Source organism: Syngnathus scovelli, chromosome 5 (assembly GCF_024217435.2).
Source record: "Syngnathus scovelli strain Florida chromosome 5, RoL_Ssco_1.2, whole genome shotgun sequence".
NCBI classification, from domain to species: Eukaryota; Metazoa; Chordata; class Actinopteri; order Syngnathiformes; family Syngnathidae; genus Syngnathus; species Syngnathus scovelli.
The window spans coordinates 12,013,387-12,028,417 of NC_090851.1; the positions used below are offsets into that span (position 1 = coordinate 12,013,387).

A 15,031-nucleotide genomic window follows, 5' to 3' on the forward strand; every position below is an offset into this window, starting at 1 on the left:
TAAAGTAAAAAAGTCACAATTCTCACTTGTCACTTTCTGACAAAAAGTTTCTGAGAAAAAAAGTCAGAATTCTGTCACTCCCTTTTATTTTTCTTCACTGGCCCTAACCCTCTTCCGTAGTAGTATTCGCTGACTACAAAGTGCATGTTATTGTTCTTTATGATTTTTTCCTTCTCTGTAGCTAGCGTCACCATTCACTTTGATGACGACAACACCTTGCGACAGCCAGGGTTGCCAGATACTCGTGTCTACAATTGTCCGTACAAAGCTGCAGAACAAATAAATGATTACGACTCCATTGCCAAGGTAAGATTTTTTTGTTTGTTTGTTTGTTTTGTTTATTTATTTCGAACATTTAAAGAAATACAAGAAAGAAAGTAACAATACTGAAAATAATAACTCCATAGTACAATAGAGAAGAAAGAAAAGAAAAAAAAACATTGCGTTATAAATTTTCACTTTATCATAAAAAATCTTATTTGTTCAAAAGGGAGTAGAAGGAAGCCTAGTCTTATCTAGCTCTACCCCTTGTAACCACGTTTGCTTGATTCCGTCAAGATTTGTCCATTTTCAGATTTGTTAAAGATATACATATATATATATATATACATATACACATACATACATACATACATACATACATACATATAGATATTATACATACACACACTTATACATACATACACCTCCTTTAAATAAATACAAAAGCAGTTTAAACACCTCACAGCATGCTACGGTATCCCATCAGTATTTTGCCTTTATACATTTTTTTAAACTGAGGTAATGAACTACAATTCTTTAGTTCGTCACTGCTGGCGTTCCATAATTCCACACCTTTAACTGTTATACAATGCAACTTTAAAGTTGTTCTCACCAAATCTCTTTTAAACATAAGTGTTCCTCTTAAATCATAGGTACTTTCCCTCCACTCAAACAACCTCTGGATACTGTTTGGTAATTGATTATTTTTTATTTTGTACATGAGTTGGATGGTTTTAAAATCGACTAGATCATTGTATTTCAGTGCATTCAGTTTTACAAAAAGAGGGTTAGATGGTTCTCTGTAATCAACATTATTTACAAGTCGTATAGCTTTTTTTTGTAGAATGTAGATTGGATCTGTGTTTGTTTTGTATGTGTTATCGTCAAATCGTTAAATATCGTCATTGCGCATTAAATATTTAACTAAATATCCAAAACACCACTGTTTATTCTAGACACAAACGGAGTCAAGTTTTAAACGTTTATCCCAACTTGGCGATAAAACAAAACCAAAAACAAGCATTGACCAATTTAGCGTTATTTCGAATAGCCATTAGTTTTACCGCATTATACTGCGTGACTGCGCATTGTAATGTCTAAAGCCCAAACTAAATCAAGATTGTGATGTTTGCTTAGTCACTCTGCTGCGTTTATTACGTTTCCATTTTTTATCGTTGGTTCACGCAAATGTTGGCAGTCAACCATATAATTTAGGAGAGCATATGCAATATTTTTTTCCACTTCACTTTTTACCTGAATTCTTCCAGTCTGGCAACACGATTATCCCCTCATGGGGGAATTCATACTTGTAATTTCTCGAAACAGACCCGTACCCGGACCACACCACTCTCACTTGCTGTAAATTTCTTGTCAAGTTTTTGTCTAATATACCGGAGCTCTACGATCTGTTTATATATGTTAAACGTAGCGTGTAAAACCGCAGCGAAAGCTGTTGTGGTTGCAATGGCTTGCCGTAGGCGTTTGCGTTACCATGGCGACTAAACTTTAACACTTGATGAGCTGACCATATTATCTGTACACATTCTAGACCAGAGGTGGGCAAACTTTTTGACTTGCGGGCCGAATTGGGTTCTAAATTTTGACCGGGGGACCGAACCAGGAGCAGATGGATGTAGTGTTTGTGTGAAGTAATATAAACGACCTGTAAAGGTCATTGCATAAAAGGTTTTGGCCTTTAGTAGGTAGTAAAGCATGGATATTCAAAAAAAGTTTTTTGAAAACAAATGCATTTATTAACAGCATTAAAAAAAAAAACATCCCTAAAAAACTGCTATCAGTGATTCTCATAAAATATGACACTGTTATTATGAATAACAGTCTCCATCACTTCAGTGCCTGCAGGTCAGATTAATGAAAGATGTATGTTTATCTTATGAGATCACATCAAACGGCAAACATTTTGACCAAATATATCATCTTGAAGAATCGGTGAAAGCATACATCCAAATAAAGTAATCAAAACGGCAACACGGTGAGGGGTATATGAAAATCAGAGCAGAGTTTTAACTCACAAACACCTGGTAACAAAAGTGAGGAAACGGAAAACACTTCCTTAAAGTAAGCCTTAAGAACTTTAAAGGTTAAGATTAGTCACAAACAGGTGGTGCATCAATGTCCTTGAGCATCCTGCATTGTTTGAAAATGAGAATGGTCGCTAGTTTCAATCCCTGCTATTTGTACAGATCATATTCAAAATGCGCGGCTCGGTGGCGCACTGGGTAGTACGTCCGCCTCACAGTTAGGAGGGTGCGGGTTCGATTCCACCTCCGGCCCTCCCGTGTGGAGTTTGCATGTTCTCCCCGGGCCCGCGTGGGTTTTCTCTGGGCACTCCGGTTTCCTCCCACATTCCAAAGACATGCTTGGTAGGCCGATTGAAGACTCCAAATTGTCCCTAGGTGTGAGTGTGAGTGCGATTGGTTGTCTGTCTCTGTGTGCCCTGCGATTGGCTGGCAACCAGTTCAGGGTGTCCCCTGCCTACTGCCCGATGACGGCTGGGATAGGCTCCAGCACGCCCGCGACCCCCGTGGGGACTAAGCGGTTCAGAAAATGGATGGATGGATATTCCAAATGCATTTTTTTACAACAAACTTGAAAGCCTCCCCTTCATTTTCAGTGTTCATTTGATGTTGACGTTCATGTGGCTGAACGTCACGTCGCGTACGTCGAGCCAAATTGGCCACTCTTTTTTTTTAAACACTCGGCACTCAGTGTCCACCTTGCTTTTCCTTGGGCGACTCATTTTAATGGAAGGATTCCAGGGGAAGGTTTGTGGGTGGCTTTAGCGTAAAACTGTATCCGAAAACTCGGCGCGCAAATTACAAGAATGCTGTCGTCACAGCCCACGCTCTAAATTCGGCACTGCTACAAATAGAGCGCGAGTGCGCCATTTCCGTACTACTGAGTACGTACACGCACTTGTGAGTGTGCACCGAGCTTTCTGACATGGCTTCCGGTAGTAAATGCGCAGGCGAGTGGTTCCCCATCTACTGGGGAAACGCAGTCATTGCAGGCAAAATGACCGAAAAAAAAAAGTTTAATAATACAATTTATTTAGGGTTGGCGGGCCGGATTAAACGGTCCCGCGGGCCGGATGTGGCCCACGGGCCGTAGTTTGCCCATACCTGTTCTAGACCCAGACACAGTGTTTTGAAAAATGGAAAATTACTTTGTTCCTGAGTTGCCAGCTATTGTGAGGGCTCTCGAACGTGTCAAGGATTTATATAAGCAGTTTCAGGAAGAGAGAATTTCTTTCTCTGCTGAGGCCGGCCGTCACCTGGCTGAGGTATCCACAGCCATCATTGAACTGAAGGCAGAGAGAAATGCTGCACATGAATATTTACATGTAGAGGTAATCGAAAACAGTAAGACAAGACAGCAAATTAGCAACACAAAGCCCAATGTGAAGGCTCCTCCGGAAGTAAAGCAACTCCAGCAAGATCTCAAGATGATCTCTCAACTCCAGGAATCCACAGAGAGGAACTTGGAAGCACTTCACAGTCAAACCGTATCACTGCAAGAAAAGCGAGAACGTGCTAAAGAAGAGTATGATGGCGCCTTTGCTGCTTTGAATGATTGTATCACCCTCAAGAACAGTTTGCAGTTGTCAGCTTGATCACACACAGCTACAGATAGAGGACCTGAAGAATGGCATTGCTTCTATACAAGAGATGACAGTGACATTGCAAACATGTTCCTTGACAGAGAGGCTTTCTCAGTGCAACAGAACAACCTGTCAAGCAATATTTGCCATGCTGAAGAAAAAAAGAAGCAGCAGAAGCAAGTGATCATGAATCACAGAAGAGATTTGGAAAGCGTTAATGACAAAAAAAAAAAAAAAAAAGCTGTATGTGACTGTCTGGACACAATGCAAGGTGGTATTTCAGAGATGGAGAAAAACCTGCACAGACTAACCACATCTCATTGCCAGTGTGAGAAAGAGCCGCAAGGGGCAATCCAAATGCAGCAAGAATTGAGGAAACAAAAGCAAATGTTAAAGGAGGAGTTGAATGAGTTAATTAATCCCATCAGCATGACTGTACAGTTTCTTAAAGAAGAAATTGTCACTGTTGATGAGCAGATAAAAAACACCAGAAGATCAGGGTCTTCTTGCCGTGACTCCCTCACCCAAATGTACGAGATGTTGAGGCTACAACAAGAGGAAGAAGAAGAAGAAGTAAGAGCGCAGCATTTCCACGTCTCACAGCAGCTCGAGCAATCACAGCTGCAGCTGGAAATTTGCATAGCATTCTTGGCCAAACATGGCAAGGAGACCCAGGAAATGCAGCGCCACATTGGAGAACTCAGAGAAGCTGACAGCAGCTTGAGGAGAAAGAAGAGCTTTTGAAGCAGTTGGAGAGCAAGTGTGATGAGGAGCAGCCGCGACACCATGACTTGGAAATGCTCACCTTGGAGCTGAGTAGGAGGAGAAATGATCTGGAGCTGGTAATTGAGGAACGGATGATGAGTACCAAGACACTCCTTGAGCCCAAACAAGAATTTCCCCCAAACAACAAAAATAATACCAATAATAAAGTATAGACAAAACAAAATTACTGAGCTCAATAAATTATAGTTCTATTCCAGAAATTTCCCCAAAACAACAAAATAATATCATGTAAAAACAAAACAATTGCAGAGCTCAATAAATTATTGTTCTATTCCAGTAATTTCCCTAAAACAACAAAAATAATAACAATTATTAATGTTTACTGTATATTGTGTTTGCCATCGCATTCAAAATATATTACAAGCAATTATAATTAGTGAAGATAGAACTCTGAAATGATTGGTTCACTATTTTTATCACGTCTACTTCCAAATTGACTTATTCATTACAAAGCAAACTTTTCATATTTCTTAAAACCTTACTCTGTACTGCTGATTGGGAAGCACAATGTGCAACAGATGATAAACTCTCATGTTGACTTCAGGCGGAGCCAGGGAGAACAAGCCAACTCCATGCTGGAACCCCAGTGCAAAGATTCAAACCCAGAACCTTTCATCATGGTGGCAGACATGCTTAAGGTTAACCAATCTTCTGTCACATTAAATCTCTGGCATTTGCACTTCTCCAGATCCCTTACAAACTGGTGGGCAAACTTTCTCACAAGCACTCCATATTTTACTGAAGCTATTTCGGAATGTACGTAAATAAATGTGTACGTATTGGCTAGATTGCAAATGACTCCACATCCACCAGAGGGCAGGATTAACAATCTCTCCCTCTGTCTCTGTCTCTGTCTCTGTCTCTGTCTCTGTCTCTGTCTCTGTCTCTGTCTCTGTCTCTGTCTCTGTCTCGCTCTCTCTCTCTCTCTCTCTCTCTCTCTCTCTCTCTCTCTCTCTCTCTCTCTCTCTCTCTCTCTCTCTCTCTCTCTCTCTCTCTCTCTCTCTCTCTCTCGCACTTGTTCTCACTCTCCCCCTCTTAAATGACCTTGCAATGTAGTTAGAGGGGTCAAGCAAGCCCCCAGGCTGGCAACAAACACCGGCTGACAGCTGCGTCCCCACAGTGGGACTTTTGTAACCCTAGGAACCACTTTAAGGACCTCATGCAGGCAAAGCAACATGAGGGGAAAATAAGGAAGACAAAAAATGAAGAAAAGACAACAGGTAACTTGTCAGACTACTTGTCAGTAATTATCTTTGTTCTCGTTGACATGTTTACAGTCTGTGTTTGATATTGTTGTCTGACTGTTAATGGGTTCGCCTGCCAGAACGTGCTTGGATATTGCCTGCCGGTACATTGCCGCAGTTTTATTATATCTGTTTTTTTTGTTGTTGTTGTTGAATATGGAAAAAACTTTTCTTTAAATGACGAGTGTTATTTTTTTTATTATTAGTTGAAAGACGTGTTGGTTGTTACGCTCCATAAGTTCAACCTATTTTTAGCCATGTGAAGTTTGGCAGCTCTCACAAACAAGTTGTAATCTCACGAGAGGTACAACAATTAAAAGATGACTAATTATAGAATTAATTACTATTTTTGATGTGATTAATTGTTTGTTTTGATTTAAAAATTGACCTAATATTTGTAACTTCAGCTTTCCAACAGAAAGTACTGTATTACATGATTTCTATAGTCCTCCATGAAAGCAGTGATTACGTTTTGTGCAGAATAAAAATAATCCATCCATTTTTAACACCGTTTATCCTATTCAGGATCATGGGAGGTGCTGGAGCCTATCTCAGCTGACATCGAGCCAAAGGCAGACTACACCCTGAACTGGTTCCTTGCCAGTCCGCAGGGCACTTAGAGAGACAAACAATCAATCACACCGGCACTGAGTGGGAATCAATACCACGCTGCCCGCACACAAGTCAGGCGAGTGTATAATATAATAAAATAATTTACTTTTATTTTGGAAAACTGATCAACATTGGGCTATTTTCTTTGATTTTAAGGGCCAAACCAGTCATTAAATCATAATTACTAAAATAAAAAAAAAACATAATGTGGTTCATACATGAATCGACTTAATAATTGGAGAATTAATTGATTATTAAAAATAACCGTTGTTCGGAGCTGTAACTCATCTATTTGGGAAATGATTTATATATGGATTAAGTTACTTTTTGTTTCATACATTTTTTATGTAAAATGAAATGTCAACACGGTATTTAAAATTTGTTACATATAAGGTCACACGACATTTACGCATGTCAGTAGTAGTCGTCCATATGTACCCTGGGATTTCAGGGTGTTAGGTTCAAAATCAGCAAAAGGATCAGCAGACAAAACCAGTGAGGCAGAATATTGAGTCTTTTCTCGCGAGGAGTGCATTCAGACTTACAGCAATCCGACTACACTAAAAATCTGTTTACACTCCTCACTCTTTTTATTTGGAATGCCCTACCCACAATGTGAGACTAGCCCCTGATAGGTAGGGGGGAAGCGTGGGCATTGTCTCATGAGAGAAGAAACGAGATTCTATGTGAAACAAGAAGTCACAGACAAGACACCATGAGAAAAGAGTGCAAAGACAAAATGCCATGTGCAGACATCAACAAAATAGATTGAGCTCTCAACAACTTTCTTGGATTCCCAGAGGTGTAGAAGGTCAGGAAGCTCCAGACAGCATCGTTTGACTTGTTGTGGACTGGTGGACGTCTGCAAGGCGAAACAGCAAGCATTCTGTGCAATAATTTTATTAATAAGTACTCATTAGGGAACGCATGATAACATATATATAAAATTTATCTAACACAGGGTGTCCTTTGCCGCTAGTCTAAAGTCAGCTGATTTAAGTTCCAGTTCACCTGTGAATCTAATTTGGAAAAGTGGTATAGAAAAAGGATGCATGAATCAAAACAATATTGTTTTATATGTATACATCCCTTGCTGTATTGACCACCTATGTAGGATTATTTATGAACTCGACATGTATATACTCGTAACATGCTTAACCTGATTTCGTAATGTCAAAATATCATCTCCATAACTGAAAATAACATTGTCTTTCAAGGCTGTTCTTTAAATTAATGCTGCATACGATCTATTGGCTTCATCTCAAAATAACACAAGCTTTTGATTTTATAGCTTACAGTAAAAACATGACAGTGAAATTGGCATGCAAAGTGACCTAATGGCAAACAGTAAACAGTACTGTAATGTCATGAGGCAATTTCCTTTTCCCAGTTTGGAAATGTCAATGCCCTCCTAAAATGTACAGGTCTCTGTCTCACCCCCCCCCCCCCCCCCCTCCCCTTCTCCTACTCTGTCTCTCTCTCCCCCCGTCTCTCTCTCCTCTCTCTGTCCGTCTGTTTCTCTCTCACTCTCCCCGTCTGTTTCTCTCTTGCTCTCTCTCCCTTCGAGTAAGGGTCGACGTCGCATGTGTCGTGACTTGATGATGAAAAGCTGGTGCGCACAGACATGAGTCATCGTTCGTAGGCCACGACAAGCTTCCGTTACGTTTGACCGTGTTGCATCAAAGCATATAACACTGAGAGCATGTCTTCTACGAGAGGATTCATTCAGGTGGCAGGGCAAAATACTTCCAAGTATGTTATCTTGGGAACCCGCTTACAAAAACCAGTCTTCTGTTATCAGAATCTAGCAGCATAGCCTTAGCTCTGATAAACTCTCGTTCTAAAGTGTGATCTGTAAATGAGCAATGAGCATAGTGCAATGTGCAGTGTACATTTCCCAACCTGTTGACTTTGCAAGAATTTTACTTTTGATTACTTATTACTTTACTTTTTACGTCTTTTTATTTTGGCAGTTCTGCAAAACTCCATTTTCTATTTTGGCACTGATCCGTCTTCACAGAATACTGTACTGGTAGTCATCTTGTCGTGGAAAAGTAAATGTGACAAATGACGCCTGTGCAACCACAACTTGGAGGTGTTGCTGCATGCTTACAGTGAAAGACATTGCTTAACTCCAGAGAGGCACACACCCAGCACACACACAAACACACGCCCTACACACAACGGTTGCTATGTGACAGCTGAACCATTGGAGAAATCAGTTTTTGGCGCATCACCAATGGGTATTAATTAATGTGAAAGGCTACCAGTTTCAAATTAGAGAAATTCACAGTGTCCCATCATCTGTAAGTTATTTTTAGAGCAGGTTCATGGACTACTCGTGTGGTCCTTAAGGGCTACCTGGTGCCCACGGGGACCACGTTGGTGTCCCTTTAGTTCACACTGTGTTGATGTTCCCCTGATGGTGCCAAATGCACCATTGTGTGTGCGTCAGAGTGTTGTGAAAGAGGAGCACTCTGCTCACACACTGCCTCACAGGCACATGACCTCACATAGTTCTTAATGGGCGGGATGTCGTCAGATTCTCCCTCTGTCTCCACCCCAGTGGCTTTATAAGCTGCAGGAAGCACAGCTCAACGTGAGATATTTACTTACACTCACGGAAATCACATCGGTCGCTTTCATCTTCATCGAGCACGCAGCGGACATAGTGATGCAGACATTGAGTAAGGCGCCTGTCGTTACTGTCATCGTTGTATTTATGATGTGTGTGTAATGTTTAGGGAGACAACATTTGAAGATTTTAAAAATGAATGGCATCTGCTGTTTTCACGTCATTATTAGAACGTATAGCTGTATGTCTTGAAGCTGGCACCCCAAGATGTGATAGCTTTAAGTATACTGGTACTCTCAATATTGTTACTTTGGTAGCATGGACTCGCCACAAATGTGAATTTTTCCATATTAGTTTGTGTTAGGGCCTGACTGATTAATCAGATGGCTAATTAAATCAGCCAGCCAAATGTGCGCAAAATACCTAGGATGTAAGTGTAATGTGATAGTATGAATTGAATGTTTGCTGGACTATGAACAATAACATGTTTTGGCAGGTCAACTGCAAATCAATATGACCCACTTAGCTTTCGCTGATTTGGCACGCTTGCGACAATAACATGTGGACATGTAAACATTCTAATGCAATACTATCACACAGTATTCCACTTTGTTAGGGGAATGGGGGGTGTCTGACATTGATCATTGAGCCCTTTTACGCTGCAGTGATTTTCCACTAAGTGGTTTTGTGTCACTGACCAGTTGCCGTGTCAAGCTGTTGGGTTTTCAAAGGGCAGGAGTTTAATCCACCAGGTAATTGATAGGATATGCCTCAGTGCATGCATGGACATGCTCAAAATGTGCTCCTGTACACACAGAGTAAGTGGAAATTTCAAATCTTTCTCGTACTTGGAGATTGAACACGTTTCACCTTTTCACAGAAGAAGCTAAGAAAGGAGCTTCTTTCAGATTACAAACACGTACATCAATTAATTTTGTCTAGCCCTTGTCCTCATGAATATATATTTTTTTTCATTCATACTTGTGTGTAAAGTGTAAGTAAGATTTCACATTTGTGTTGATGTTGTTCTTCGCAGGATACCCAATGGGTGGCAGAGCCACCAGGTTGTACAGCGCTTTGGCCCACACCATCAGCAGCAGCGATGCCAGCAGCCATCATGTTCCCCTCCCTCTGACCCACTTGGACACTTACCAGCCAGCGGACGCAACCCTGGATCCTGATTTCTGCCAGGTGACCGACCATCTGTCTTCTTAACGTGGAAAACACTTAAATCACACTTAATTAATTTGATAAATGATAATAATAATAATTTAATATCTGTGAACTGGAAATGACAGTGTGTGTTTGCTCTGTCTTCCAGGAGCAAAATGGGTCCCCATTGAGTCCCCTCAATGCAGCCGAGGTTATGAGGCAGTGCGAGGTGGCACTCGGTGATGGAGCGCCACGCTTCCACAGGAATTTCATTCGACATTCGAACGGCAACGGCCACAGCATCCGGGTGATGCAGTGGAACATTCTGGCCCAAGGTAGGAAGCTGTCGGATGCCATGTTTTCACTAATTTTCTGGCCACATGTTTGTATTTCAGAAATAAAAGCCTTTTTGATGCGCATAAACAGTTAAATCTAATATGAAATCAGAATTGTGGAAAGAGCTTGGTAGTTATGTCAGACAGATCCCGTTTCTTAGTTTCCAAGACTGGCAGTGTCACAAACACAAAAGTGGCCTAAAATGTGACTCGTGACTGGGGTATGTCACAACTATGACTCTGTTCCCATGGTAGCAAACGGTAAAAAAAAAAAAAAAAAACTAGTGCAAAGCATTGATTTAGATCTTGTTTGGCGATGGTGTGTAAACAGTTGAATGAAGCTCGGAGCCACAGTGTTGTTGATGGGCGAGGTCTAAGTGTACTGTACTAGGTAAAAAAGAAAAAAAAAAAAGTTAACGTCATTGCATGCAGTTTGAGCAATTAAGTCAGCACCTGAGCCATACCAATGGTACTTTTACAACACTGAGAATCACATGTTTTTAATTGCATGATTTCTAATTGATTTCATTTAAATTAACTAACCACTTAGTTTTCTAAAATAAATGGTTAACATAAACTTTGACTTTTTTTACCTAATATTTTACCTAATAAGTTCAACAATTTAACCCTTTATTTAATGACTTATACATATAATAACAGTAATAATAATAATACATGAATATATCTGTCAAATAATACTACTACTACGACTACTACTACTAATAATAATAATAATAACAACACATGAATATATTTGTCAAATACTTTTTTAAAACGAACAATATGATGTAAAATTATTTTTTAAGGACAATGGGAAAAAAAATAGAAATAGAAGAAGATGCTAAATGAATGCAACTTTTGATGATGTTAATTCTCAATTACCCAAATTAACGACATTGCAGCTGTGTGTGGCCTATATATATATATATATATATAGAGAGAGAGAGAGAGAGAGAGAGAGAGAGAGAGAGAGAGAGAGAGAGAGAGAGAGAGAGAGAGAGAGAGAGAGAGAGAGAGAGAGAGAGAGAGAGAGAGAGAGAGAGAGAGAGAGAGAGAGAGAGAGAGAGAGAGAGAGAGAGAGAGAGAGAGAGAGAGAGAGAGAGAGAGAGAGAGAGAGAGAGAGAGAGAGAGAGAGAGAGAGAGAGAGAGAGAGAGAGAGAGAGAGAAGCTATGCAAACTATAGCCGGCGGCTATAGTTTGCATAGCTGGACATGCATTGTAAGACATACTGGTAGAGTCCTAATAAGCTGAAGAACTCAAAAACTGTGAAAGCAGAAGCACAGTCAATGGCAGTCTGAAAGTCTCAAATTTCCATCTCTTTCTTATCAGCTCTCGGCGAAGGACTTGACAGTTTTGTGCTGTGTCCTCCGGAGGCACTCAGCTGGTCCCGAAGGAAGTACCTCATCTTAGACGAGATCCTCACCTACCGACCTCACATCCTGTGTCTGCAGGAGGTGGACCACTACTTTGACACCCTGCAGCCGGTTCTGGGCCGTCTGGGTTACAGCAGCAGGTTCTGCCCTAAGCCCTGGTCGCCGTGTCTGGATGTAGAGGGCAACAACGGCCCTGATGGCTGTGCGCTCTTTTTTGATGAGTCACGCTTCGAGTTTTTGGATTGCGTCAGTTTACGGCTTTCTGCCATGATGATTCCAACCAATCAGGTCAGTGCAAACTTTTTTTATGTCACAATCAAGCGCTGCGTTACAGCAAAACTGCAATTGACACTCCCAAAAGATTTACGATCGCAAGAAGATGCCACAAGATGGCAGCAAAGCAGTTTTTTTCTTTCTAAATGAAATGCCTAAATGACAGGTCCTTGACACTAAGATGCCATAAAAAAGCAGTAGAGCTCTTCTTTTAAGTTAGTATCCCCAGTTCACCAAAATATGGTTCATTGGCACCAAATGTCGCATGATGGTCCCAAAAATGAGACTTTTATTTCTAGAAACAGCAATTGGGTGAGTTTCTAAACAAACCACAAAGGATAGATGATAAAAAAAAAAAAAAAAAAAATCCAGTAATGAGTTAATTCATTTGCAGGGCTGGCCGTGCATATGCAAGTCAGGGACCTTGTCTTGGCATCTCAAGTACTGTTAGCGAATCTGGCTTTCGTTACCATGATGACTGTAGGCTGAGCCCTGGTATTATGACTATTTTTCTCAAAAACCGTGAAGCATCTCTAACATGCCGCTCTGTCGTCTCAGGTTGCTTTGGTGATGATACTGCGTTGCCGAAGCTCAAGGAAGTGCGTGTGCGTAGCCGTGACCCACCTGAAGGCCCGCTCTGGCTGGGAGTGGCTCCGCAGTTCCCAGGGGTCGGACCTCCTGCGTCAAGTCCAAAATGTGGTCCAAAAACATGCGGCAAAAACATCGGAAGACTCAGATTTTCACATCCCATTGATCATATGCGGGGATTTTAATGCAGTCCCAACTGAGGAGGTGTACTGTCGCTTTATGTCTTCTCCTCTTGGCTTGGACTCAGCTTACAAGAAACTCAGCCATGATTGTTTGACTGAGCCCCAGTACACAACGTGGAAAATTCGCCCGACGGGCGAATGCTGCACCACTCTGGATTATATTTGGTATAGTCAGGACATGCTGAGAGTGGACGCCCTCTTGGACATGCCGTCAGAGGAAGAGATTGGCCCTAACAGGCTTCCGTCCTTTAGCTATCCCTCAGACCACCTCTCTCTGGTTTGTGACTTCAGCTTTAAGGAGGACAAGTGACTGTGGACATACAACGTCATTGTTGGCTTGTGAACCTATGCAACAACAATGAGGAAGGAAAAAAAACATTACAAATGAACTGAAACCTTGTCTACCTCCTGAACTTTGCAGTGTTTGAGTCCTACAGTAGGTTTCATTTAGTGTTGGCTCGTGAGTGAACGATTCATTCAAAATAACAATTCTTTTCAGTGAACGAGAGTGAACTCGTTCTTTTCTCAGTTCATATGACTTCAACCAGTAGGTGTCGGTAATGCCCATTGAAGCTGGTGCCACCTCGCCGTAAAACAAAGCGAAGAAGAAAATGACGTAACTTCCCGTTCACCAACGAGTCGTGGATTGCATTTCCCGTTCACCAACTGAACGGAACTGTGAGTGAACGAGTCAGTGCATTTCCAGTTCATCACGAGAACGGATGAGTGAGGGAACGAATCCTGACTTTCCGGTTCGCGAACGAGTAAAGGGTGAACTGCCTTCCCGTGCAGCAACGGATCAGTCAGTGAACGTGTTGTGATGCGACTCCTTGCGTGAACAATTGAGCAAATGAACGTGAGCCAGAATGTAGATAAACGATTTGCCCAGGAAAGAAAGAACGACACACTAAAGCACCACTTCTTTTGTGCTCGTTTTCTCCAAGTTAACGGCTAACTTTATTGCATGAAAGGATGTGCCGTTATGCACCAACGCGGAGATTATGCTTTTCTTTGAGTAATCTTTATTTTATAACATTTACAGTAGTTTTTAAATAACGTGTATGCATATACACGCCTAAATATTGTTATCCAGTATATCTACTGCAACTTCACATTAGATTGCTGGTTTGAAATTTACTATTATTTTTATTGTTTTAATAAACATTTATGTTAAAACTTGTCTGGTCTTTTATTCCTTGTTTTTATTTTTTTGGGCATGAAAACAAAAATCTGACATTTGGTTAACTGCTTTATATAACAATATGCATGTGTTTTACGTTGTGTATATGTGTTGGTGTCCCCCAAAATAAAGAGCAAGTAGTCAAATACACATTCTTGACACGTACAAAATGCATAAAGTTATTAGGTACGTCTGAAAATGGTGGTGTACCTAATGGAGTGTCTGTGTGACGTCACAGATCAACCAGCCAATAAAGTGGGGGTGAGGGCGGGTGTGGCACTTTTCACTTTCAGTTAAACCAGGGGTGTCAACCTCCAGTCCTCGAGGGGCCGCGTTCCAATATGTTTTCCAAGTTACCCCCGTTAAACACACCTGAGTGAAAAGATCAGTTCATTTTCGCGTTCTGCAGGAGCCTAACTTTTCACACAGGTGCACTTAACGAGGGAATCTTGAAAAACATGTTGGAATGCGGCCCGAGGACTGGAGTTTGACACCTGTGATCTTTGACCATGATATTTCCCTAATAAAGTGGCCTGTTATTAGGTACACTTGAAAATAGCGGTGTACCTAACGGAGCGTCCGAGATGTCACTGATCAACCAGCCAATTAGAAAGTAGGTGTGAGGGCGGATGTGGCACTTTTCACTTAAACCAGGGATGTTGACCTCCAGTCCGCGAGGGGCCGCGTTCCAATATGTTTTCCAAGTTACCCTCGCTAAACACACCTGCGTGAAAAGATTTTGTTCATGTTCACGTTCTGCAGGAGCTAAAACGTTTCACGCAGGTGCACTTAACGAGGGAATCTTGGAAAACATGTTGGAATGCGGCCCCAAGGACTGGAGTTTGACA

General features: G+C 41.3%; 2 protein-coding genes across 11 annotated transcripts; both read left to right on the forward strand.

Moving 5' to 3' along the window:
* The first annotated feature begins 139 nt into the window (after nucleotides 1-139).
* Nucleotides 140-14,183, forward strand: noctb (nocturnin b). Of its 10 annotated transcripts, none has more exons than XM_049719498.2 (7): nucleotides 165-306; nucleotides 5,214-5,307; nucleotides 5,730-5,889; nucleotides 10,137-10,291; nucleotides 10,422-10,587; nucleotides 11,917-12,248; nucleotides 12,792-14,183. In XM_049719498.2, the coding sequence occupies exons 1-7, from the start codon at nucleotides 284-286 to the stop codon at nucleotides 13,311-13,313; spliced, it is 1,452 nt and encodes a 483-aa protein (XP_049575455.1). In that variant the 5' UTR covers nucleotides 165-283; the 3' UTR covers nucleotides 13,314-14,183. The 10 variants fall into 10 exon arrangements, with proteins under 10 accessions (XP_049575459.2, XP_049575455.1, XP_049575456.1 ...); XM_049719499.2 differs by having other exon boundaries at nucleotides 5,790-5,889; XM_049719507.1 differs by lacking the exon at nucleotides 5,214-5,307 and adding an exon at nucleotides 6,439-6,601 and having other exon boundaries at nucleotides 288-306; nucleotides 5,790-5,889.
* On the forward strand, nucleotides 313-5,207 carry ccdc175 (coiled-coil domain containing 175). Its single transcript, XM_068650642.1, is given in 1 exon segment — nucleotides 313-5,207. A coding segment is annotated over 1 exon segment (1,191 nt). The 5' UTR covers nucleotides 313-3,436; the 3' UTR covers nucleotides 4,628-5,207.
* Nucleotides 14,184-15,031: the final 848 nt, after the last annotated feature.

Excerpts from the sequence above, each read along its gene's own strand:
- noctb (XM_049719498.2), top strand. The coding sequence starts at position 284 with ATGATTACGACTCCATTGCCAAG. Across the intron at positions 307-5,213 it reads ATTACGACTCCATTGCCAAG|GCGGAGCCAGGGAGAACAAG; the intron begins GTAAGATTTTTT and ends TGTTGACTTCAG. Across the intron at positions 10,588-11,916 it reads GTGGAACATTCTGGCCCAAG|CTCTCGGCGAAGGACTTGAC; the intron begins GTAGGAAGCTGT and ends CTTTCTTATCAG.